This window comes from Panthera onca, chromosome X (genome assembly GCF_046562875.1).
Source record: "Panthera onca isolate mPanOnc1 chromosome X, mPanOnc1 haplotype 2, whole genome shotgun sequence".
In the NCBI taxonomy this organism is placed as follows: Eukaryota; Metazoa; Chordata; class Mammalia; order Carnivora; family Felidae; genus Panthera; species Panthera onca.
This window is the reverse complement of record NC_138357.1, coordinates 43019863-43046492: the sequence shown is the minus strand read 5'-3', so window position 1 is coordinate 43046492 and position 26630 is coordinate 43019863. Positions and strand designations below refer to the sequence as shown.

General features: G+C 39.5%; 1 protein-coding gene across 2 annotated transcripts; it reads left to right on the top strand.

Annotated features, from left to right (window-relative positions):
* Positions 1-7794: 7794 nt before the first annotated feature.
* Positions 7795-12094, top strand: LOC145713637 (uncharacterized). Of its 2 annotated transcripts, XM_081792524.1 has the most exons (3): positions 7795-9965; positions 11553-11587; positions 12021-12094. In XM_081792524.1, the coding sequence occupies exon 1, from the start codon at positions 8062-8064 to the stop codon at positions 9955-9957; it is 1896 nt and encodes a 631-aa protein (XP_081648650.1). In that variant the 5' UTR covers positions 7795-8061; the 3' UTR covers positions 9958-9965; positions 11553-11587; positions 12021-12094. The 2 variants fall into 2 exon arrangements, with proteins under 2 accessions (XP_081648650.1, XP_081648649.1); XM_081792523.1 differs by lacking the exon at positions 11553-11587.
* The last annotated feature ends 14536 nt before the right edge of the window (positions 12095-26630 follow it).

The following is a 26630-nucleotide window of genomic DNA, read 5'->3' as shown; positions in this document are numbered from 1 at the left end:
GTATGGTTGCAGGATAAAAAAAAACAATGTACAGAAATCTGTTGAATTTCTATTCACTAATAATGAAGCAGCAGAAGGAGAAATTAAGAAAACAATCTGATTTCCATTTATAGCAAAAACAATAAAATACCTAGGAATAAACTTAACCAAGGAGGTGAAAGACCTGTACTCTGAAAATTATAAAACACTGATGAAAGAATTGAAGATGGAAAGATATTCCATGCTCATGGATGAGAATAACCAATATTGCTAAAAAGCCCATACTATCCAAAGCAAACTAAAGATTTAATGCAATTCATATCAAAATTCCAACAGCATTTTTCACAGAAGTAGAAAAAAACAATCCTAAAATTTGTACAGAACCACAAAAGACCCCAAATAGCCAAAGCAATCAGGAGAAAGAAAAACAAAGCTGAAGGTATCACAATTCTGGATTTCAAGTTATATTACTAAGCTTTAGTAATCAAAACACTATGGTACTGGAACAAAAATAGACACAAAGATTGAAAGAACGGAATAGAGAGCCCAAAAATAAACACACAATTATACGGTGAATTAATCTTCAACAAAGGAAGTATGAATATACAATGGAAAAAAACTAGTATCTTCAACAAATGGTGTTGGGTAAACTGGACATCTACATGCAAAAGAATGAAAGTAGACCACTTTATTAAACCATACACAAAAATAAACTCAGACTGGATTAGGGACCTAAATGTGAGACCTGAAACAATAAAAATCCTAACAGAGAGCAATGGCAGTAATTTCTCTGACATTGGCCATAGCAACATTTGTCTAGATATGTTTCCTGAGGGAAAGAAAACAAAAGCAAAAATAAACTGTTGAGTCTAAATCAAAATAAAATGCTTCTGCACAGCAAGGGAAAAAATCAATAATACTAAAAGAAAACCTACTAAATGGGAGAAGATATTAGGAAATGACATATTCAATAAGGTGCTAATATTCAAAATATATTAATAACTCATACAATTCAACAGACACACACAAAAAAATAATCCAATAAAAAATGGGCAGAAGACATGAACAGATATTTTTCCAAAGAAGACATCCAGGTGGTCAACAGACACATAAAAAGATGCTCAGTATCACTCAGCAATTGCACCACTAGGTATTTATCCAAGGGATACAAGTGTGCTGTTCCAAAGGGGCACATGTACCCCAATGTTTATAGCAGCACTATTGACAATAGCCAAAGTATAGAAAGAGCTCAAATTTCCATCAACAGATGAATGGATATATATATATATATATATATATATATATATATATATATAACTCAGCAATCAAACAGAATGAAATCTTGCCATTTGCAACAATGTGGATGGAACTAGAGGGTATTATGCTAAGCAAAATTAGTCAGAGAAAGACAAATATCATACACCTTCACTCATATGTGGAATTTCAGATACAAAACAGGTGAGCATAAAGAAAGGGAAGCAAAAATAATGTAAAAAAAAGGAGGGGTACAAAACATAAGAGATTCTTAAATATAGAGAACAAACTGAGGGTTGCTGGAGAGGTTGTGGGTAGGGGGTTGGGCAAAATAGGTAAGGGGCATTAAGGAAGACACTTGTTGGGATGAGCACTGGATACTATACATAGGGAATGAATCACTGGAATCTACTCCTGAAATCATTATTGCACTATATGCTAACTTGGATGTAAATTTTAAAATAAGAAAAAAAATTAAAAATATATCATTCATCATAAGGGAAAGGCTAATCAAAACCACAATGAGGGGTGCCTGGCTGTTCAGTCAGTTAAGCATCCGCATTTGACTCAGGTCATCATCTCACAGTTCATGGGTTCAAGCTCTGCATTGGGCCCTGTACTGACAGCTTGGAGCCTGGAGCCTGCTTTGGATTCTACGTCTACCTCTCTCTCTTCCCCTCCCCCACTCGTGCTCTGTCACTCTGTCTCTCAAAAATAAATAAATGTTAACAAATTTTAAAAAGAAAACACAATGAGATATCACTGCACACCTTTTAGAATGGCTAAAATAAAAAACACAAGAACAAGTGTTGGCGAAGATGTGGTGAATGAACACAGAACATTCTTGCACTGTTGGTGGGAATGTAAATTGGTGCATCCACTGAGGAAAACACTATGGAGGATCTTCAAAAAATTAAAAATAAGACAGAGGAGAGGAAGATAGCAGTGGGGTAGGAGGACCCTAGGCTCATCTCGTCCTACAAACACAGTTAGTTAACTATTAAATTATTCTAAATAATCCAGAAATTGGCCTGAAAACGGAAAGAACAAACTCCACAGCCAAAAGGAGAGAATAGTCCTCATCAAATAAATTAGGAAATGTGGAGATGTGGTTAAGGGGAGAAACAGATGTTGGGTGCTTTAGAGGGGAAAGAGCTATGGTCATAGAGAATGGTGAGAGAGAGAGGTGCACATAGGGAACCACAAAAGAATGTTTCCCAAAAGCCATTGGCTTGGAAAATGAGAGGGAATGAATTTTGTGAGTTCCTGCAACCAGTGGGGCTTAAAGCCTAGAGCTTTAAAGTTTTAAAGGCTTGATAGGGATAGTGCCCAGAGGGCCCTGCACTGTTCCTGGAAAGAACGCAGACAAACAACCTAGGGGAAGACTGTGGAAACAGAAATTTGAAGAACACCTTGGGCACACAGTAGGTATATTATTGGCTCTTTTCAGAGCACATCTCTGAGAGGCCGTGTTCATGCAGACAACTCTCTGGGAACAAAGGAGCTGGCTGGTGCCATTTCTCTCCCCTGCCCCTCAGCATAAACACAAAGCCACCATCAAGAAGCAGTACAGAGCTGACAGTGACTGCCTAACTTGCTTACACCAAGTGCCCCCCTCTGCATTCTGGTGGCACTGCCCTTCTAAAGCAAGCTTTCCTCAGTCCCAGTATGGTGGGCACCTCCCCTAGACAACTAGAGGATGTGCCACCCCCTAACCAGCCACATCTCCTAACCAGCAAGTTCTGCAGGGCAAGTTCTGGTAGAAGTGGTGCCAAGTCTGATTTCACAAGTAGACCAGACCACAACTACTTAAAACTCACCATATTCAGACCTGGGACCAAACACTGCCCACAGCAGGCAGGGGAAGCCTCTGTAGATGACTGGCCTGAAGGATAGAGAAGCCAAAACACATCAGAGAGCAAACAGCACACACTGGAGATGCACCCTAAAGCACCAAGCCCTGGGCACTCTATCACCTCTCCTTCATAAAGATATTACTTTCAGAAGCAGGAGATATAACTGGCTTTTCTAACACAGAAAGCAGAGATGTGGACAAAATGCAAAGATGGAGGAATTTATCACAAATGAAAGAACAAGATAAGGCCACGAGCAGAGATCTAAGTGAAACAGATCTAAGTAACATGCCTTATGGAGAATTTAAAGCAACAATCCTAAGGATACTCATTGGCTTAAGAAAAAACTAGAAGACATCAGTGAAACACATACTGCAGAGATAAAAGAGTTAAAGAAGAATCTATCAGAGATAAATAATGCAAGAAATGAGATTGGAAACAGGGTTTATGCAATGAAGAGCAGTTTGGAAGAAGCAGAGGAATGAATTAGTCACCTACAAGGCAAAATAATGGAAAATAAGAAAGCTGAACAAAAAAGAGGAAGAAAAACTAGGCAATGCAAGAATACACTTAGGAAATTCAGTGACTCCATTAAACATAATAACATTGGCATTATAGGAGCCTCAAAAGAAAAAGAGGGAGTAAAGGGGGCAGAAAATATTTGAAGAAATAATAGCTGAAAATTTCTTTAATCTGGGAAAAGGAATAGACATCCAATTCCAGGAGGCACCTAAATCTCCCATCAAAATAAAAAAAAGCAGGCCAACACTAGGATATGTTGGAATTAGTGCTCGCTTTGGCAGCACATATACTAAAAATGAAACTAAATTTGTAAAATATAGTGACAAAGAAAAATCTTAAAAGCAGCAAGAATAAAGAAGTACTTAACTCACAAGGGAAGACCCACAAGGCTAGCTGGAGACTTCTCAACAGAACCTTGGCAAGGCAAAAGGGAGTGGCATGATATATTAAAAGCACTGAATGGGAAAAATCTGGAGCCAGGAATATTCTATCCAGCAAGGCTATCATCCAGAGTAAAAGGGGAGATAAAAAGTTTCCCAGACAAACAAAAATTAAAGGAGTTTGTCACCACTAAACCAGCCCTGCATGAAATATTAAAGGGGACACTTTGAGTACAAAGGAGAGACCAAAAGTGACAAAGAGAAGAAATGATCAGAGAAACTTCCAGCAACAATGAAAAAGCAAGTTATAAAATGGAACTAAATACATAACTATCAATAATTACTTTGAATGTAAATGGACTAAACAATCCAATCAAAAAACATAGGGTGTCAGAATAGATTTTTTAAAAAAGCAAGATCCATCTATTGGCTGCCTACAAGAGACTAATTTTAGACCTAAAGACACATTCAGATTGAAAGTGAGGGGATGGAGAAACATCTGTAATACAAATGGATGTCAAAGGAAAGCCAGAGTAGCAATGGTGTATCAGATAAACTAGACTTCAAAACAAATACTGTAACAAGAGACAAAGAAGGGCACTATATCATAATAAAGTATACAAAACAACCAGAAGATATAACAATTGTAAATATTTATGCACCCAACATGAATACACCTAAACATATAAAAGAATTAATAACCAACATATAGGAATTAATTGATAATTATAATAGTAGGGGATTTTAACACGAAACTTACATGAATGGACAGTTTATCTAAACAGAAAATAAACAAGAACGCAATGGCTTTGAATGACACACTGGACCAGATAGACTTAACCAGATGGATATATTCATAATATTTCTTTCTAAAACAGGAGAGTACACATTCTTTTCAAGTGCACATGGAACATTTTCCAGAATAGATTACATATTAGGTCACAAAATAGACCTCAACAAATACAAAAATACTGAAATCATACCATGCACCTTTTCTGACCACAACGCTATAAAACTAGAAGTCAACAAGAAAAAATTTGGAAAAACCACAAATGCATGGAAGTTAAAAAACATACTACTGAATAATGAATGAGTCAACCAGGAAATCACAGAAGAAATAAAATATACATGGAAACAAAAGAAAATGAAAATACAATGTTCCTAAAACTTTGGGATACGGCAAAAGTGGTCCTAAGAGGGAAATATATAAAAATACAGACCTACCTCAAGAAGCAAGAAAAACCTCAAATAAACAATCTAATTTTACACCTAAAGGAGCCAGGATAACAACAACAAAAGAAGTCTAAATCCAGCAGAAGGAAAGAAATAATAAAGATTAGAGCAGAAATAAATAATATAGAAACTAAAGGAAAAAATGAACAAAGAGATCAGGTGCAGGGTCTTTGAAGAAAAATAACAAAATTGATAAACCACAAGCCAGCCTTATCAAAAGCAAAACAGAAAGGACCTAAATAAATAAAATCACAAACAAGAGAGAAGGAAAAACAATCAATACCACAGAAACACGATTATAAGAGAATATTATGAAAATCTATATGCCAAAACATTGGACAACCCAGAAGAAATAGATAAATTCCAAGAAATATATAACTTACTAAAACTGAAATAGGAAGAAATAGAAAACTTAACTAGACCTATAACCAGTTAAGAAATTGAATCAGGGGGCACCTGGGTGGCTCTGTCAGTTAAGTGTCTGACGCTTGATTTCAGCTCAGGATGTGATCTCACAGTTTGTGAGTTCGAGTTCGAGGACCACATTGGGCTCCTTGCTGACAGTGCAGAGCCTGCTTGGGATTCTTTCTTTCTCCCTCTTCCTCTGCCCATCCCCGATGCTCGTGCATGCTCTCTCTCTCTCTTGAAGAGAAAAGAAAAGGGAAGAGAAGAGAAGAGAAGAGAAGAGAAGAGAAGAGAAGAGAAGAAAAAAAAAAGAAAAGGAAAGAAAAGGAATTGAATCAGTAACCAAACAATTCCCAACAAACAAAAGACAAGGACCAGATGGTTTCACAGGTGAATTCTACCAAATATTTAAAGGACAGTTAATACTTGCTCTTTTTAAACTATTCCAAAATACATAAGAAGAAGGGAAACTTCCAAACTCATTCTCTGAAGTTAGCATTACCCTGATATCTAAACCAGATAGAGACTCCACTAAAAATGAAAACTATACACCAATATCCCTGATGAACATGAATGCAAAAATTCTCAAAAAATACTAGCAAACTGGGGACACCTGTTAATCAGTTGGTTAAGTGTCCAGCTTTGGCTAAGGTCATGATCTCATGGTTTGTGGGTTCTAGCCCCGAACTGGGATCTGTGCTGACAGGTCAGAGCCTGGAGCTCTGGAGCTCAGAGCCTGGAGCCTGCTTCAGATTCTGTGTCTCCGTCTCTCTCTGCCTGTCCCTCACTCTCTCTTTCTCAAAACTAAACATTAAAAACAATACTAGCAAACTGAATTCAATGATACATCAAAAAAAAATCATTCACCATGATCAAGTGGGATTTATTCCCAGGATGCCAGTGTGGCTCAATATTTGCAAATCAATCAACATGATACACCACATTAATAAAAGAAAGTATAAGAACCATATGATCATTTCAATAGACATAGAAAAAGCATTTGACAAAACACAGCATCCATTCATAAAAAAATGCTCAACATAGTAGGTTTAGAGGAATATACCTGAATACAATAAAGGTCATATATGAAAAACGCACACCTAACATCATATTCAATTGGGAAAAACTGAGAACTTTTCCTCTATAGTCAGGAAGAATACAGGGGTGTCCATTCTCAAGACATTTATTCAATATTAATATTTGGTTGGAGTGACAAAATAGATGTATCAATAATTGTTTTCTAAAATATGATTTTTAAAAATAATTTATTATACTTTATATTCAAAAATATTTTCAGTTAAAAACATTTTACTTTTCAAAATAAGAATAAAACAGTGTTTTATTCTCCATAATTTTACAAATTATTTACACTTGAGGTTTGGTTTAATGGGGCTGAATGCAACAGTAAGTCTTAGACTGTTCAGAAATCATCATAGGAAGAATTCCCTTTTCTGTATCTACCATGGTTACCTTTAGAGAAATATCCTTCTCATTTTATTCATTCTTTGAGGCTCAATGTGAATTTGGCAATGTTTATTCTTGCTCCTATTTTTTAACGCTTTTTAAACTGTGTTTTCCATTCCATTATGACTACACTAATTTTTACTGTTTTTTAACAAGTCTTTTTTAACAATGTTTGCAAATCTCCATTCTGATTATACCAATTTCAATGTTATATGTTCTAAGTGGTTTTAATGATGCCAAAACGTCCAAATTATCACTATTTTATGGGAGGTGGTGTTTTGTTTTGTTTTGTTTTTGTTTTGTTTTGTTTTGTTTTCCCATTGCTGCTATTTGATCTATTCACTTAAAAAAAAAAAATCTCTATTGTCATTAACAAACCCCAGGAGGAAAGTCAGAAACAAATCAGTTTGCATGCCCGAATCTCCTCTCATATCTAGACCCTGAATTGTCTCAATGGTAGAATATAAATGTCAGGACGTGTGCGGGATTACAATCTAACTCAAAAAGTACCCTAGAGCCTTGAGGGAAGCGGAGGACCTCGATCACTCATTGGACGCTGGGCATGTCAGTCATTGCTTCTCAGCAAATGAGCTTCGAGCTGGCGATGGGGGAAGTGACCCTTTGTTGACCCTTCCAAGTTCCTCCTCCCGTCACCATCCCAACGGAATCTCCCCTGCCCCCCCCCCCCCCCCCCCCACCGCATCCACAGCCACCTGAGGCGCGGTCTGGCTCGGCCGCTCCTTGGGCTGCCCCTCTGCCCTTCGTGTCGCGGGCCTTCCACAGGCACCTTCACAGACTGTTATGTCCTCTGAAGCCATCTTCTCTGCCGCCCCCACCGGCTCGGCACAGGCCCTGCTGCCAACAGCCTCCCCTTGAGGGCAGTCACTTCACGGACGCCATTTTCACCAAAGTTGTGGCTGCAGTCCAGTCAAAGCTCCAGTTGAGGCACTGACTGGCAAGTCGCTCCTGCCATGGCTGCCACAGAGGAGCAAAATCTGGTCCTAGGTGGCCAGGACAAAGCTGGTGATGGGGCAGGCCAGGACCCCAGGCCCCTCGGGGTCTGGGTGTCACCTTCAGAAGGGAAGGGCGGAGTCGAGGAGGGTGCGGCCTTCCTGCCTCCCGGAGAGGTTTCCAGAGCCCTTCCTGAAGAGGAGGATGGGCAGGAGGCCACCTGGGCCGCAGAAGAGAGCTGGGTTGTGAAGCTGCTAGAAGAGGAGGAAGAGGAAGAAGACAAGGAGGAAGACGAAGATGAGGACGGGGACGAAGACGACGAAGAAGAGGACTTCGAGTTCGAGTTTGGGGACGAGGACGACTATGATTACCCATCTCAAGATTTCGAATTTGAGTTTGGGGACCAGGAGGGGTCTGAATATGAGTCGGAAGAGCAGGACGAAAACCAGGAAGACAGTCAGGAGGAAGAGGAAGAGACTGAAGAGGAGGAGGAAGACAGCAATGGCCAAGAGGGCCCACAAGTCCTCCCTGCGGGTGCTCCCGAGGCCCCCGTGGCACAGTTTCGGTCCCTCTTCAGGACTCTGGTCCATTTTCTTCTACACCGTATCCATGATAACGACCATGTCCTGGTTGGGCCCCGCGAAGGCCGCGTGGTGGTCAGCAGCCACTCCCGGGAATCCCAGGACCCTGGAGAGGGACCAGCACCCCAGGATCAGGAGAACCCGAGAGAGGAAGCAGAGGTCGGGGTGGGTGAGTCCCTGGCAGAGGGCACCTCGCCGCCGGGGCCGCAGGAACCAAAAGAGGGGGCTGCATCCCAAAAGGCTGGGGAACCTGCAGCAGAGGCCCAGGTCAAAGAAAACGAGGCCCTGGGTGATGCCTCTGAGTTCTGGGAGGCTGGAGCCTGTGCACCCGCCAAGGTCCAGGTTGGCGAGTGGCCGTCACGTCCTCAGGCCCTTGCAGCTCCCGTTGTTGGGGCACCCAGCTCAAAGGCAGGCAGTGCTCAGCACTTGCCTTTAGCGGTGAAGCAGCGGGTCCTCGCTCTCAAAAACCTTCAGGCCCAATATGCGCAAGTAGAAGCTCAGTTCTATAAAGATCTCCACGATCTTGAGAAAAAGTATGCTGCCTTCTACCAACCTCTGTTTGATAAGAGGTCGGAGATCATCAATGCAATCCATGAGCCCACAGAAGGCGAATGTCAGTGGCAAGCAGGTGTTCAGGAAGGCGGGGCGGGGGAAATGGAAAGAGAGCCTGAAGGAAAAGGGCAAGCAGATGGCATACCTCACTTTTGGTTGATGGCTTTTAAAAATGTGAAGATGCTTGGTAGGATGATCCGAAGAAATGATGAGCTTGTACTACAGCGCTTGGAAGATGTAAAAATTAAGTTTTCGGAAGTTGAGGAACCAATGAGCTTCACCATAGAATTTATCTTTAAGTCAAACGAATACTTTTTCAACAAAGTCCTGACGAAAACATACCGAGTGCGATCAGACCCAGATGATTCTGACCCCTTCTTCTCCAAAGGGCCAGAAATTATCGGTAGCACAGGGTGTGAGATCTACTGGAAAGAGGGGGAAAATGTCACCGTGAAAACTACCAAGCTGCGGAAATGTGAGGGCCGAAGAAGTGTATCAACCACTAGGAAGATGCCCAGCTGTTCCTTCTTCACCTACTTCTATCCTCCTGATTATCCTGAGGGCAGAGTAATGGATGTGGCCACCGATTATAAATTGGGCTATTTTTTCCGTGAAGTTCTGGTCCCGAAGTCCGTATTATTCTTCACTAATGAAGCCAGTGGGTATAAATATGAAAGCTCTGATAATGAGGTCCAAGAAGCTGGAGGCGAGGAAAAGAAAGGAGAAGTGATGAGAAGTGAAGAAGCTGAAAAAGATCTGGACCCAGAAGAGAGCAATCCCTGAGAACCCAGGTATCTGTGTGTAGCTTTGTGTGTCACCCAACTGTGCCTCACATACATCAGTTATGTTTCTGAATTTCTTTTTTTTTTTTTTAACTTTATTTTTTATTTTTTAAAATTTACGTCCAAATTAGTTAGCGTATAGTGAAGCAATGATTTCAGGAGTAGATTCCTTAATGCCCCTTACCCATTTAGCCCACCCCTCCCCCAACCCCTCCAGGAACCCTCAGTTTGTTCTCCATATTTATGAGTCTCTTCTGTTTTGTCCCCCTCCCTGTCTTTATACTATTTTTATTTCCCTTCCCTTATGTTCATCTGTTTTGTCTCTTAAAGTCCTCATATGAGTGAAGTCATATGATTTTTGTCTTTCTCTGACTGACTAATTTCACTTAGCATAATACCCTCCAGTTCCATCCACATAGTTGCAAATGGCAAGATTTCATTCCTTTTGATTGCCGAGTAATACTCCACTGTGTGTGTGTGTGTGTGTGTGTGTATGTATATGTGTATATACATATATATATATATATATATATATATATATGTGTATATACATATATATATGTGTGTATATACATATATATATATATATATATATGTATATATGTATATATACTACATTTTCTTTATCCATTCATCCATCGAGGGACATTCGGGCTCTTTCCATACTTTGGCTACTGTTGATAGTACTGCTATAAACATGGGGGTGCATGTGTCCCTTCAAAACAGCACACCTTTCCCCAGTAAAGTAAATAACAAAACCAATGTCAAAAATTTAGTTCTACCAGACAGTGTAATGTTAATGATGTATATTGTTACAGAATGTAGCACATTCTGTAATGTACTTCATTCATAGTTACAAGTCCTTTCAGTTATAGCTGTAAGTCTTCTACAAGTGAGAAATGTGTCAGCCCTGGCGGCAGAGACCAATGTTTGTTTCGAACACCACACTTACCAGAACAAAGGGCTAAAGGGACTTGAATGAACACTGGCTGGGCCTTCATCAGTTAGCCAGAGAAATAAGTTCTCTTAGACTAACGAAGAGACAATTCTTTTTTATTTTTTAATTATTTTTAATTTTTTTTTTAATGTTTAATTATTTTGGAGACAGAGAGAGACAGAGCATGAAAGGGGGAGGGGCAGAGAGAGAGGGAGGCACAGAATCGGAAGCAGGCTCCAGGCTCTGAGCTGTCAGCACAGAGCCCGACGCGGGGCTCGAACTCACAGACCGCGAGATCGTGACCTGAGCTGAAGTCGGACGCTTAACCGACTGAGCCACCCAGGCGCCCCTAATTATTTTTATATTAGAGAGATGCATGAGTGAGGGAGAGGGACAGAGAGGAAGAGAGAGAGCATCTTAGGCAAGATCCAAGTTCAGTGCAGAGCCTGACTTGGGGCTCACTCCCACAACCCTGGGATCATAACCTGAGCCGAAATCCAGAGTGGGTCAGTCACTAGACTGAGCCACTCAGGCGCCCCAAGGAGAGAATTCTTTTGAGAATGCGACTACTTACACAGGTTATCATAAGAATTTTATTTAGGACCACATTTAATGATTTTACCTAACCATTTATTCAGTTGTAAATTTTTATATTTTAGGGGACAATGAAAAGAAAAAAGAAACAATAGTCATGGTAAGATTATTGTTTATCTCTGGATTGATAATTAAGTTGATCTACATTCAGCATATTTTGTTCTTGGCTCTTTATTTCTCCTTTTACGGATACTGTGACTTGAGATCTAGGATCCCAAGAAGAGACGATAGTTTATGGATAGAGAAGAGTCTTTTAAAATGGAAAGAAATGTCTAAATACCAGAATGTTCTGTCAAAACAAAACAGGACAAGCCTTATTGGTGTTTGGGAAATAGGAGATGAGGTTGGTGTGTGACAGAATTGAGGACATCAGATGTGCAAGATCACCCTAATACCCATGTGTCTGGGTTACAAGAAGAAAACATGTTTTCTCCTGTTAGCACAGACATACATAGGATTGCCTATTCTTAGACTTAGAAAGTCACTGGTGCATTTTAATCGAGTTCAATTATTGTCTCTTATTTCTTCTACAGTTTGAAGGCATAGAAAGGCATGAACGAAGGAAGCCACAATGAGTTTGTTCTACAATGAATTGAGATTTTCTGGTTTTAAGTTGTCCATGGAAATTTTATCACCACTGGTTTTGTTCCAATGTTTATCACTAAACAAGTGATGTCACTTTTTTTTTTTTACACCTTTGAGAGATATGACAACATTTGTTCAAATTAAAAATGAAAGCCTGTTTAAAATGAATAAGCTGCAGGGTTTTAGATATAGAACACTGACTCAAACCTATCTTTGTATCTTTTTGTTTTGACCCACCTTACTATTACTGAAAGGAATCACTTTCAACCATTTGGTAAGCCTGTTTTAAGTTCTTTTATTGCATCCTCAAATTAATTACAAAATTATAAAGAATTTATATAAAGAAAGATGAAGGCTGCCCCTACTGCATGTTTTTGAAGTACCTGATGGATGACCTAGCTTACCTAGAGACAAGATGGTGCTGGGTTGTACTGGGCTGATGTGGACCAGCAACATCAGCATCACTCAGGAACTTTTTAGAAATGCAAATTCTCAGGCCCCACTCCATACCTACTGACTTGGTAATCCTGATGCTGGGCCGGCAGTCCCAGTGTTGCAAGTCCACCCAGGTGGTACCGAATCTCAGTAATGTTTGAGAACCACACATTTCAAGCAATGAATGAGGGGAAACCTCAAGCTTCACCTGTGGTAGGAGCAGCATTAATTCACTGATGTGAGGATGTTTCAGGTAGACAGTAAGGACTGACCGAGCTGGGGATGAGACTGGAATTCTTAAGGGCCTGGGACACACAGAAAGACCTCCTAGAAGGACAAACTTTGGGTGGTGGTATTTCAAAATAATGGATAAGGGAACAAGCTCATTCCAGAAGGATAGAAACATTATGACACTATGTATATGAATTTTCAAAACGTGCAAAACAAACATACTTATTATGGATACATGTATATGTGGTAAAAGGCATGCACTGGAGCAATGCATGCATATGTAGCATGCAGAGAGGCATGTAATGGAACAAAAAAGAGCTTTCTAGGAGAGTGGTTATGTATTGTGTAGAGGGAGAGAGGAGAATTCAAATGGCGAGGGGCCATCTTAGTTTCCTCCTGTCATAACAAAGTACACAAAGTGGGGGGCTTCGAACAGAAATCTATACCCTCACACCCTGGGGGCTGATTCTGGCAGTTCTCTAGTTCTGAAGTTCTGATTTCAGGTGAAAACAGGTTGAGGACACAGCCACGCTTCCTTTGAAGGTCCAGGAGAGAATACCCCTTGCCTCTTCCAGACTCTGGTGGTTCCTGGAACCCCTTGGCTTGTGGCACCATAACTCCAATCTCTGCCTCCGTTTTCATATGACCTTCCCTGTGTGTCGGCAACTCAATCCTCCCTCTCCTTTGTCTTGCACTCACATTAATCATTGGGTTTAGTCTCACCCTTAATCCAAGATGATCTCATCTTGTGTCCCTTAACCTGCTTATATTTGCAAAGACCCCCCTTTTTAAATAAAGTCACAGTTACAAGGAATAGATATTAGGACTTGAAAATCTCTTTTTGGAAGATGCAGTTTAACGCACTATAGGCTCACAGTGGGATTCAACTGTATTAGTAATGTATTTCTTAAGTGGGGCGGTGGATAAATGGATGTAGTGTTGTCGGTACCATAGACTGTGTACATCTGAAATATTTCCTAATAAAAATGGCAATGAATTAAAAGAGGAAAGGGAGAAAATGGGCCTATTATCTGGAAGCTGTTTAAGGAAAATGAAGTCTTAGTTTACCAGAGTGGAGGATCAGAGAAAGGCCAGAGGTTTGATGATAGAAGATCCTGTTCCTACATTTAGGTAAAGCTGCCTAGGTGCTTGTATTTTCCATCAATATCTCTTTCTTTCCTATTGTGTGGTAGCACATCTCATGTTCTAACTAATACTGCAGAAATCTATATATGTGTATTTACTGCTCCACCCCTCTTGACCCTATTCATATGGATTGTGAAATCCTGAATAATTGCAAACTTAGAAGGTTTGTTTTTTTAACTTGAGATAGAGCTTGAGTTGGGGAGAGGAACAACGAGAGAGATATAGAATCTTTTATTAAATATTTACTTATTTTGGGGAGAGCACACGCAGGGGAGGGGCAGGGAGAGAGGGAGAGAGGATCCTAAGTGGGCTCTGCACTGACAAGTTGACAGCAGCGAGTCCTGTGTGGGGCTCGAACTCACAAACTGTGAGATCATGACCTGAGCCAAAGTCGGACACTCAACCAACTGAGCCACCCAGGTGCCCTGGGGAGAGAGGGAGAATTTTAAGCAGGCCCCACACTCAGTGTTGGAGCCTGACGCTGGGCTCGACCCCATGAACCTGGGATCGTGACCTGAGCTGAAATCAAGAGTTGGACACTCAAAGGACTGTGCCACTCAGGTACACCAACAAACTTAGGAGGTTTTATTCTTCCTTCCCCAAATATCAAGCACTCTGTTCTCCATCTTCATAGGTGCTCAATTAATGTTTATTAAAGTGACTAAATGTAATGCATCCAAAAACTTTTCTTTTCACCAGTGCCGGCAGTTTAAAACGTATTATCACGTAGTACACCTTATGACTAGAACTACATGGTGAGAGAACATACAGTGCTCTTTCTCAGCATTAAGCAGTTGGAAAGGGTGGGGCAAATAGACAGCCATCCCTGTAGTGCAATTTGAAGGCCCTCATTTTGTTTCTGATTGTTTAGTTCATGGTGTACCAGTTATTAAACACAACATTTTTCTTAGACCCTATCAAGAGAGGCCCGTCTCCTGAACTTCATGCTTTGAAGACTCCCTTTGGTTCTCTTCTCAATATGTTCTTCCCACGGGGCCAGAGGAATAAATGCACACGCAGTGTCCTAGCCTCCTCCATATCATCCTTGAGATACCTGGGACACCAGAACTCCTCATCCAAATGGACCCAAGCCTGCTTCCAGCACCAGCATGCCCTTTGTTGGGGCTGTCCTTTGTGGCTTAACAGCCTTGTTGGTGTATGTACTTCCAGGTGGCTATGGCAGGAGCAGGGCTGTACATGAGGAACAGTTAATGATTGGCCCAGGTTGTCCACATACATACAAATGAGTCCTCAAAGGTGGGGGATAAAACTCGGGGTGGGAAGAAAATGCAGACTGGTGAATGAATGCCTGAGGCCTAGTCCAGGGCCATGGGCCTGGAAGGTTGGTGGTAATTCTTCCCACACTGAAGGCTCAAAAGGTAAAGCAGTCCATGAATTCAAAACCCAAACCAGACCTTTCAGGCCATTATGAAAGTCTATTTGTCATGGAAGGAGATGTAACATGTTTTAACGGTTTATTGGTTGAATTAAACATTTTGAATAATTAGGAATATGGCATGTAGGACCCCAACTGAAGTATTGCCTCCGACCTTGCAAATTTTATAAATCTTACAGGTGGGTCACGTTAAACATTTGGTTAACTTTACCCCACCATGAGCCATCAGGCCCTCTCACTGCTGTTTTGTGGTGCTTCAAGGCAACCACATGACTACATCAGAGGAAACAGATGAGTTCCTGGTTGTGTACTTGTCCACTGCCCTTGTACTAATCGTGGTGTTTTCCATTTGGTTCTCCCCTCATAGTACAGTAAAGTATGACAAATACTTAAAACATAGAGCTCAAGGAAAGGTTCCTGCCCATTCTTTTTATTTATTTATTTATTTTTTAATGTTTATTTGTTTTTAAGAGGGAGAGACAGAGCATGAGCGAGGGAGGGGCAGAGAGAAAGAGAGAGGGAGACGAAGAATCTGAAGCAAGCCCGATGCGAGTCTTGAACCCAAGATCCATGAGAGCACGTCCTGAGCTGAAGTCAGATGCTTAACTGACTGAGCCACCCAGGTGCCCTGGTTCCTCCTGCCCATTCTTAACAAATGGACTACAGGGGCTCTCTGCTGCCATTCTGTGGCTATCACTGGTATCTACCAGACATTGAAATGTATTCCACTGATGCAGTGCCATCCCTATGTGAGTGGCAGATTCTAGCCACATACTGGTAGTTCTTGAGTCCAAGAGCATCCACATTTTGTGATAATTGGGACACTTACATGCAGACAAAGCATTGAAGACATATCCAAAGTAGTTTGTTACGATAGGAGAACGTGTTGATTTCTCCTATTGACATAAGAGGAATACATAGGACTTACTATTTTCTTTGATTTAGAAAATCATTGTTGCATGTTACTGGTTTGCAATTGTTAATTGTCTCTTATTTCATTCTACAGTTGTAATGCATAAATAGAAATATACAGTGGAGGAAGAAACATCAAATTTGTTCTGTGCAGACTGAGATTTTCTCCTTTACAATAGACCATGTGAATTTTTTTCTACAGTGGGTTTGTTGTGGATTTCATCACAGAAAAACCGATATCCAGTGACACCTGACTTTTACCTTTGTCAGATGTATTTGACAGCATTTGTTCAGGTTAAAAATCAAAGTTTTCTTGAAATGAATACGCTGCAGAGTTTTTATATATATTGACACTGATACAAATCAATCTTTGTATCTTTTTGGTTTTTGTTTTTTGTTTTCCTGGCCCACCTTACTGTGATTGAAAGGGATCGTTTTAAACCATGTTTTAAATTCTTTTATGATAGGTGTAAGTTAAGTAAAATATCAAGTTTTAGGGGTATGAGAGTGGCTTTGTCTGTTAAGCATCTGACTCTTGATTTTAGCTCAGGTATGATCTCAGGGTTCATGGGTTTAAGTCCCCCTTTAGGCTCCACACTGATAGTGCAGAACCTGCTTGGTTTCTCTCACTCCCTGTCTCTCTGCCCCTCCCTCGCTCATGCAAGCATGCTCCCTCTCCTGTCTCTCTCTCTCAAAAATAAATAAATTTTTTTAAAAGGATAAATAAATTTTAAAAATTAACGAATAAAAATTTAAAAAATAAAAAATTATGTCGAGAGAAAGAGAAATCTGGTCTAGCATCTACTGCATTTAATTGATACCAGATGGTATCCCCTGACTTCCATGGATCAGCAGCAGCAGCAGCATCACCTGGGAACTTGTTAGAAATGCAAATTCTCATACCCTACTCCAGATCTACTGAATCAAAATTCCAAAGGTGGGCATGCAGAGTTTTACATCCCCTTTGGCACTCTAAAGTTTAAGCACCACTAGTTTACAGCAGTGATGGGGTGGGGTTGTTATGAGGGACTGAGTTTCTCCTATGGTAATACCAGCGTTAATTCAATGACTTGGAACTGTTTTGAGTAAACTGAAAGGTACAGTAAAGGCTGGACTGGGGATGAGACTGGAAATCTGAGGGGCCTGAGACACAGAAAGACCTCCTAGAGAGACAAAGATTGGGTGGTGGCAGTGGAAAAACGGGTGAGGGAATAAACTAGTTCCATAGGGATAGAAATGTTATGATACCACGTATATGAAATTTTAAAACATTCAAACAATTATGTTGATTATAGATACACATATATGCATAAAAGCATGTGCGGGAAGAATACATGCATATATAGCATGCAGAGAAGCACATTGAAAATAATAGACACCTTATTTAGGACAGTGTTTATGCCTTGTGAATAGGGAGAGAGGAGAATTCCATTGGGAAGGGTTACTTTTAGTTTCCTAAGGCTGCCATAACAAATTACCAAAAAGAATGTATCTTAAAACAATGTAAAATTTATTCTATAACCGTTCTGTAGGCCAGAAGTCTGAAATCAGTGTGCCATCAGGGTCATGTTCCATCCTATAGCTCTAGGGGAGAATCCTTGTCCCTTTTACCTTCTGGTGGCTCCTTGAATTCCTTGTCTATTGACACAATAACTCCAGTCTTTGCTTCTATCTTCACATGGCCTTCTTTCCTGTGCTTATGTGGATCAAATCTCCCTCTTCTTTATAAGAATAATACTTGGTCCATTTAGGGTCTACCCAAAATTCAGAATGACTCCATTTCAAGATTCCTAATTTCCTGACATCTACAAAGACCCTATTTCCAAGTAAGGTCACATTTACATGTAGCAGGAATTTAGAATTGGACATATCTTTCTGGAGGATACAATTGAACTGAATAGAAATACACAGTGTGCTTCAACTGAATTTGTAATGTTATAGTTCTTAATTTGGGTGTTGGGCACATAAATGTAGCTCAGGAAGTATTCTGGATTTGGCCTTTGCCTGGAAGGTTTTTCTTAACTTTGGCTTCATTTGCTAAGAGAGGCTGGAGATTTTCAAAGGAACAAGCTCTGTCTCCTTTTTGTTTAAGCAAAAGTCAATTCTTTAACTCTTTTGTCTCACACTTTGTTATAAACAGAAAGAAGATAGGCATCACCTTCAACACTCTGGAAATCTCCTTGGTTGTATCACCCAGTTTGTTAGGTACATTTTCTAATTCCCACATCACTGTACTACATAACAAAGGATCCTTTCTTCCAGGTTCCACTAATGTGTTACTCTCTTTCCTTTAAGCTCTCATGGGCAGCCTCCACAATGGCCATGAGGCTTCTGGTAACAGTCTGTTCAAATTGTTTTTGACTAACACTAATCTTCTCAAGGTCCTTTCAGCTTCTGCCCTCTGGCCATTTTCAGAGCCAATCCCATATTTCTGGTTTTTGTTACCACATCACCCTACTTTAGGTGCCAACATCTGTATTAGTTTTCTAGCGCTGCATGACAAATTGTTGGTCACATAAGTCATCTCTATTAAATGAGTTAGGGCACCACACTAGGACATGAACACCAGGAGGCAGGGATAATAGGGGTCCTCTTGGAGGCTATCACAGTACCTATGCTGAACCAGTTGTTGATCATAGCAATGCTCTGAAACCCAAGATAGAGGGATTGTAACAGGTCCTACAATTTGGAGGCTTCACTACCACCCTCTTCCAGCTTTACCTATCTGCAAACAGCCAGGGGTCCAGTATGTGCGATCAAGGGGATATGCACACTCAACCTACACTTCTTCCCTCACCTATGTTCCATGTATCTGGGGCCCTGAATTATCTGCCCAAGTAGCCCAAATCCTTAAGTACAAAGAAGCCTGTATGCTCCTCTTCACTGGTTCTATGCTTCTGATGGTTGAGAGGAACTGCCAGTTTTCTATTTCCAGGCCTTGGAGGTGGCCAAAAGGTGGTGGCTGTATTCAGGGAAGAGGAGGTAATTTGGCTTCAGTATTCACATATATGCAAGTGAGGTGTCTTGATATTAGACATGGAGTTCAGAATGAGTAGAGATGGAGGAGCCTGGAGCCTGGAATGTGGACCAGTGGCCTGGGGTGTGGGCCCCTCTCCCCACATACCTGGAACAGAACTTTGAGGAGTTCAGGTGTTGTGCATATACCTTTAGTGACCCTCAATGTCAAGAATACATTGAAAGGATTATACGCCATGATCATGCAGAATTTATTCCAGGGATGCAAGGATGGTTCAACACCCACAAATCAATCAACATGATACACAACGTTAATAAAATGAAGGATGAAAATCACATGATCATCTCAATACATGCAGAAAAAGCATTTGACAAAATTCGTCATTCAATAGTTATAAAAACTCTCAACAAAGTAGGTATAGACAGAATGTACTTTAACATAATAAAAACCATGTATGAAAAACCCACAGCTACATCATACTCAGTGGTGAAAAGCAGAAGTCTCCTCCTTTAAGATCAGGAATAAGAAAAGTATACCTACTCTGGCCACTTTTATTTAACATAGTATTGGAAGTCCTAGCAAGAGAAATTAGGCAAAAAAAAAAGAAATAAAAGGCATCAGAATTTGAAGGAAAGAAGTAATGCTATCACTATTCGTAGATGACACGCTATATCTAGAGACCCTAAAGACTCCCTCAAAAAACTGTTAGGAACAATAAAAGAATTCAATAAAGTTGCAGGATACAAAATCAGTATACAAAAATCTGTTGCATTTTTATACACTAATAATGAAATATCAGAAAGAGAAAATAAGAAAACAATTCCATTTATAATTACATTAAAAAGAATAAAATACCTAGGAATAAATTTAACCAAGGAGGTGGAAGACCTATACTGTGTACACTATTAGAAATTGATAAAAGAAATGGAAGGAGACACAAAAAAATGGAAAGATTTCCCTATTGAAATCCAAAGGAATTTGTCACAGAAGTGGAACAAACAATCTTAAAATTTATATATAACCACAAAAGACCCTGAATAGACAAAGCTATCTTGAGAAAGATGAACAAAGCTGTAGGCATCACACTCCCAGATTTTAAATAGCCAAGATATGGAAACAACCTGAATATGCAGTAATGGACAAATGGCTAAAGAATATGCGGTATATATACACAATGGAATATTACTCAGCCATAAAAAAGTGAAATCTTGCCACCTGTGACAACATGAATGGACCTTGAGGGAATTATTCTAAGTAAAATAAATTGGACAGAGAAAGACACAGTATGATTCCACTTATATATGGAATACCAAAAAAAGTAAAACAAACAAAAAGCAGGTTCAAAGATGCAGGGTACACATTGGTGGTTGCCAGTGGCAATGTGTAGGGGGTGAAAGAAACGGTTGAAAGGGGACAAAAGGTACAAAATTCAAGTATAAAATAAATAAGTCATGGAGATGTAAAGTACAGCATGGTGACTATAGTCAATAATAACATATTGCATATTTTAAAGTTGTTAAAAAATATCCTAAAATTTCTCATCACAAAAAATATTTTGTGTATATGTAAAATGTTGAATGTTAACTAGACTCATTGTGGTCATTTCACAATGTATATAAAAATTGAATCATCATGTTGTGCATGTGAAACTAACAATGTCATGACAATCCTACCTCAATTTTTAAAATATTTAAAAAAGAAGAAACATAAGAAAGCTGAGACAACTAGACAGAAGATGCTGGGCCTTTTGATCTATCCTGAGACCTACAGAGAGAGGTGTAGTGTACAGGAACTGCATCAGTCACAGGTCCCAGCAGGGTCACCTTCCTGCATTTGGCCAAAAGTTTTCTAGAGAGGGAGAGGGAAAAGAGGCAAGTAGCAGAGAGTGGTTGAAACAACCTTCTTATAAGAACAGCTGTTTCCTGGCTGAGATTCCTGGGAACATGATGGGTAGGTCTGTTCAGAGATGGCTTCTCTGAATGAGGAAGAAACCAGAAGACTGCAGCTGTTTTTGCTGCTGCTGTTTGCACTCTGTTCTCCTGGCAACAGCTGCTGTAAGGGCACTCTGATGGAGGGGGTTTGTAGTAATGCACCCCAGATTGCATTACTCTCCCTTTATTAACTTTAGCCAGATTACCTCTGGAGAGATCTAATCAAACTTCCAAGGTCTCTTCACGGCTGCTGGATAAAGTAATCTTGAAAGGTACTACACTGTTCTTTCTCTTGAAGTTTCAACAACGTGCTCACTTCAGGGTGTTTATTGTCACCAGGAACATAGTCAACATTAGTCAGCTTGTGTGAGAGGTCCCCAACCCCATCTCAGGTCCCACTGTTGGAGACCCTTAAGCAGTGGCGAGGATACTGCTTCCCTGGCTTTCTCCAAACCGCTCTGTTGTATCACTTATCAGACCAGCCAGGCAAGATAGACTGGAAATTCAGAGACTAAAGAGATCTCCCCCAGAACTGAAAAGTTTATATGAAAAATCTGCTAACACCTTCTGATAATGCTGCATGACTTCCTCTAGTACTCCTCGAGACCCATAGACATGGCTGACAAAGTGTCCCATGGGACATTCAGTCTCTAGAAATTACCTACTAGCACCCTTCTGATATGCCCTGCAGATTCTATGAATATTTTCCAAAGGTACCTCATGGGATCTGTGGGCTTTTTGCTTCTCTCAAATGGCACTGTGGTTAAATGCCTGGCTTACTACATGAATTTGTCAGGAGCTCAGTTGACCTGGAGAGAAAGCTGATCTGCCAAGTGTCAGAGTAGATGCTTTATACAACAAGCCAAAATGCAGGGAAGTCTTAAACCATTTACTGCCATTAAAAAAAAAAAAAAAAAAAAAAAAAAGCAAAAAAGCTAAACTGGAGAGAGTTCAGATTCCTCTCTGTTTCATTCTTGTCCATGGATCAGCACCAGTAGTATTGGGTCAAATTGATGAACACAGAAGTGAGGATTGTGTCACTGTGGAGGGACCCCTGAAAAAAATGCTCCTGTAGTTTTATGGATACAAAATCGCAAGAATAGGGGAAGGGAAAAGGCTGAGAGTGCAATGAGTACTGATTTAGAAATTTAGAAAAATTGTCTTCAGGCTTCCTTCACTCTCCAACTCCTCTAAGGAGATTTCAGATGAGGTACCCAAGGAAGGTTTCTGCCAAAGCAAATGGAGGTACCTGGGCTAGGAATGCAGCTCTGTGTAACAGCATGGCCAGCCAGGACAACTTGAATTCTTGACAGCAATTCTCTTTAGAGACTTCATTGTACAAGTCATTCATTGTACAAGTCAGCTCATTGTACAAGTCTGGTTTGGGGAGAGCAGCATTCTCTTTTGAGGTCTGCCTTTAAAGCCTTTGGCTATGATCAGGCCTATGGTCGGGCCTCAAAGAGCACACATATTTTTAAAAAAATTCCAGTATAGTTAATATACAGTGTTAAATTAATTTCAGGTGTATAAAATAGTGATTCAACAATTCTATATGTAGCTCCATGCTCATCTAGATAAGTGAACTCCTTAATCCCCTTCCCCTACTGCACCCATACTCCCTTCCACCTCCCCCCTGCTAACCACCTATTTGTTCTCTATAGTAAAGGGTCTGTTTTTTGGTTTGTCCCTTTTATTTTCCTTGTTCGTTTCCTAAATTCCACATATGAATGAAATCATATGGTATTTGCCTTTCTCTGACTGACTTATTTCACTTAGCATTATACTCTCTAGATTGAACTATGTTGGTGCAAATGGCAAGGTATCATTCTTTATTATGGCTGAATAATATTTCATTGTGAATATATGCCACATTTTCTTTATCCATCCATCTATCCATGGATACTTGGGCTACCTCCATAATTTGGCTATCATAAATAATGCTACAACACACACAGGGGTGCATACATCCCTCTGAATTAGAGTTTTTGCATTCTTTGGGTAAACACTCAATAGTGTGATTACTGGATCATAGGGTTGTTCTATTTTTAATTTTCTGAGGAAGCTTAATACTATTTTTCCACAGTGGCTGCATGTGTATACATTCCCACCAACATTTCAAGAGAGATCCCTTTTCTCCACATCGTCATCAACACTTGTTTTGGTGTTTTGATTTTAGCCATTCTGACAGGTATGAGGTGATATCCCATTGTGGTTTTGATTTGCATTTTCCTGATGATGAGTGATTTTGAACATCTTTTCATGTGTCCGTGGGCCACTTGTATGTCTTCTTTGGAGAAATATCTGTTCATGTTTTCTGACCATTTTTAAATTGGTTTGTTAGTTTTTTTGAGTATTGAATTTGATAAGTTGTTTATAGATTTTTCAATACTAACCCTTTATCAGATATGTCATTTGCAAATATATTCTCCCATTCCATAGGTTGCCTTTTTGTTTTGTTGATTGTTTCCTTCACTGTGTAGAAACTTTTTACTTCAATGTAGTCCCAATAGTTTATTTTTGCTTATTTTTGCATCAGAAGTTATATATGGGAAAATGTTATGGCTGATGTCAAGGACTATGCTGCCTGTCCTCTCTTCTAAGATTTTAATGGTTTCAGGTCTCGCATTTAGGTCCTTAATTCATTTTGAGTTTATTTTTGTATGTAGTGAAAGAAAGTGGTCCAGTTTTGCTCATTAGCATGTACCTGTCCAGTTTTCTCAGCACAATTTACTGAAGACACTGTCTTTTCCCCCATTGCATATTCTTGCCTCCTTTGTTAAATATTAATTGACCATGTAATTGTGGGTTTATTTCTGTATTTTCCATTCTGTTCTATCAATCAAAGTATCCATTTTTTGTGCCAGTACTGTTTTGACTACTACAGCTTTGTAGTATAACTTGATACCTGTAATTGTGATACCTCAAACTTTCTTTCTCTTTTTCAAAATTGCTTTGGCTATTTGGGGTCTTTTGTGGTTCCACATAAAATGTGGAATACCTTTCCATTTGTTTGTATCATCTTCAATTTCTTTGATCAATGTTTTATACTTTTCACAGTACAGGTCTTTCACCTCCTGAATTAAGTTTATTTCTACATATTTTGTTATTTTGGTAAAATTTTAAATGGGACTGTTTTCTTAATTTCTCTTTCTACTGCTTCATTATTAATATAGATAAATGAAAGGGATATCTGTATATTGATTTTGTATTCTGTGACCTTACTGAATTCATTCATCAGGTCTAGTAGTTTTTTGGTGGAATCTTTAGGCTTTGCTATATGCAGAGTCATATCACCTGAAATAGTGAAACTCTTACTTCTTCTTTACCAATTTGGATGCCTTTTATTCCTTTTACCTGTCTGATTGCTGTGACTAGGACTTCCAATACTATGTTCAATAAAAGAGATGAGAGTGGACCTCTTTGTCTTGTTCCTGACCTTAGTGGAAAAACTGTTTTTCACCATTGAGTATGGTGTTAGCTGTGCACTTTTCTTTATATATGCTCTTTGTTTTGTTGAAATATGTTCCTTCTAAACGTACTTTGTTGATGACTTTGTTGAGGACTTTTATCATGTTTGGATTTTTGTCAAATGAATTTTCTGTGTCTATTGAAATGATCATATGATTTTCATTCTTTCTCTTATTTATGTGATGTATCATGTTGATTGATTTGCAAATACTGAACAACCTTTGCATTGGGAATAAATCCCACTTGATTGTGGTGAATGATATTTAATATATTTTTGGATTTGATTTGCTAATATTTTGTTGAGGATTTTTGCATGTATGTTAATCAACCTATTGGCTTGTAGTCCTCTTTTTATTGTAGTGTCTTTCTCTGGTTTTGGTATCAAGGTAATGCTGGTCTCAGACTGAATTTGGAAGATTTTCTTCCTCCTCTACATTTTGGAATAGATTGAGAAGAATAGGTATTATCTCTCCTTTAAAGGTCTGGTAGAATTCACCAGTGAAGTCATCTTGACCTGGACATTTTTGAGGGTAGTTTTTTGATAATTGATTTAATCTCCTTATTGATAATTGGTCTGTTCAAATTTTATATTAGTTTCTGCTTCAGTTTGGGGGGGGGTTATGTTCCCAGGAATTTATCCATTTCTTCAAGATTGTCCAATTATAGTATTGGAAGTCTTAGCCTCTGCAATCAGACAACACAAAGAAATAAAAGGCATCCAGATCAGCCAGGAGGAGGTCAAACTATCACTCTTCGCACATAACATGATACTCTATATTGAAAACCCTAAACTGCTAGAACTTATTAATTCCGCAAATTTGCAGGATATAAAATCAATGCACAGAAATCGGTTGCATTCCTATACACCAACAATGAAGCAACAGAAAGAGAAATCAAGGAGTGGATCCCATATACAGTTGCACCAAAAACCATAAAATACCTAGGAATAAATCTAACCAAAGAGTGAAAAATCTATACACTCAAAACTATAGAAATGTTATGAAAGAAATTGAAGAAGACACAAAAAAAAAAATGGAAAAAGGTTCCATGCTCCTGGATAGGAAGAACAAATATTGTCAAAATGTCGATACTATCCAAAGCAATCTATATATTCAATGAAATCCCTATCAAAATAACACCAGCATTCTTCACAGAGCTAGAACAAATAATCCTAAAATTTGTATGGAACCAGAAAAGACCAAGAATAGCCAAAGCCATCTTGAAACAGAAAACTAAAGCAGGAGGCATCACAATCTCAGACTTCAAGCTGTACTACAAAGCTGTAATCATCAAGATAGTATGGTACAAGAACATCCCCTCAGATCAATGCAACAGAATAGAGAACCCAGAAATGGACCCACAAACGAATGGGCAACTAATCTTTGACAAAGCAGGAAAGAATATCCAATGGAATAAAGACAGTCACTTCAGCAAGTGGTGCTGGGAAAACTGGACTGCAACATGCAGAAGAATGAACCTGGACCACTTTCTTACACCATACACAAAAATAAACTCAAAATGGATGAAAGACCTAAATGTAAGACAGGAAGCCATCAAAATCCTTGAGGAGAAAGCAGGCAAAAAACTTTGATCTTGGCCGCAGCAACTTCTTACTCAACACGTCTCTGGAGGCAAGGGAAACAAAAGCAAAACCAAACTATTGGGACCTCATCAAAATAAAAACTTCTGCACAGCGAAGGAAACAATCAGCAAAACTAAAAGGCAACAGACAGAATGGGAGAAGATATTTGCAAATAACATATCAGATAAAGGGTTAGTATCCAAAATCTATAAAGAACTTATCAAACTCAACACCCAAAAAACAAATAATCCAGTGAAGAAATGGGCAAAAGACATGAATAGACACTTCTCCAAAGAGGACATGCAGATGGCCAACTGACACATGAAAAGATGCTCAACATCGCTCATCATCAGGAAAATACAAACCAAAACCACAATGAGATACCACCTCAGACCTGTCAGAATGGCTAACATTAACAACTCAGGCAACAACAGATATTGGCGAGGATGCGGAGAAAGAGAATCTCTTTTGCATTGCTGG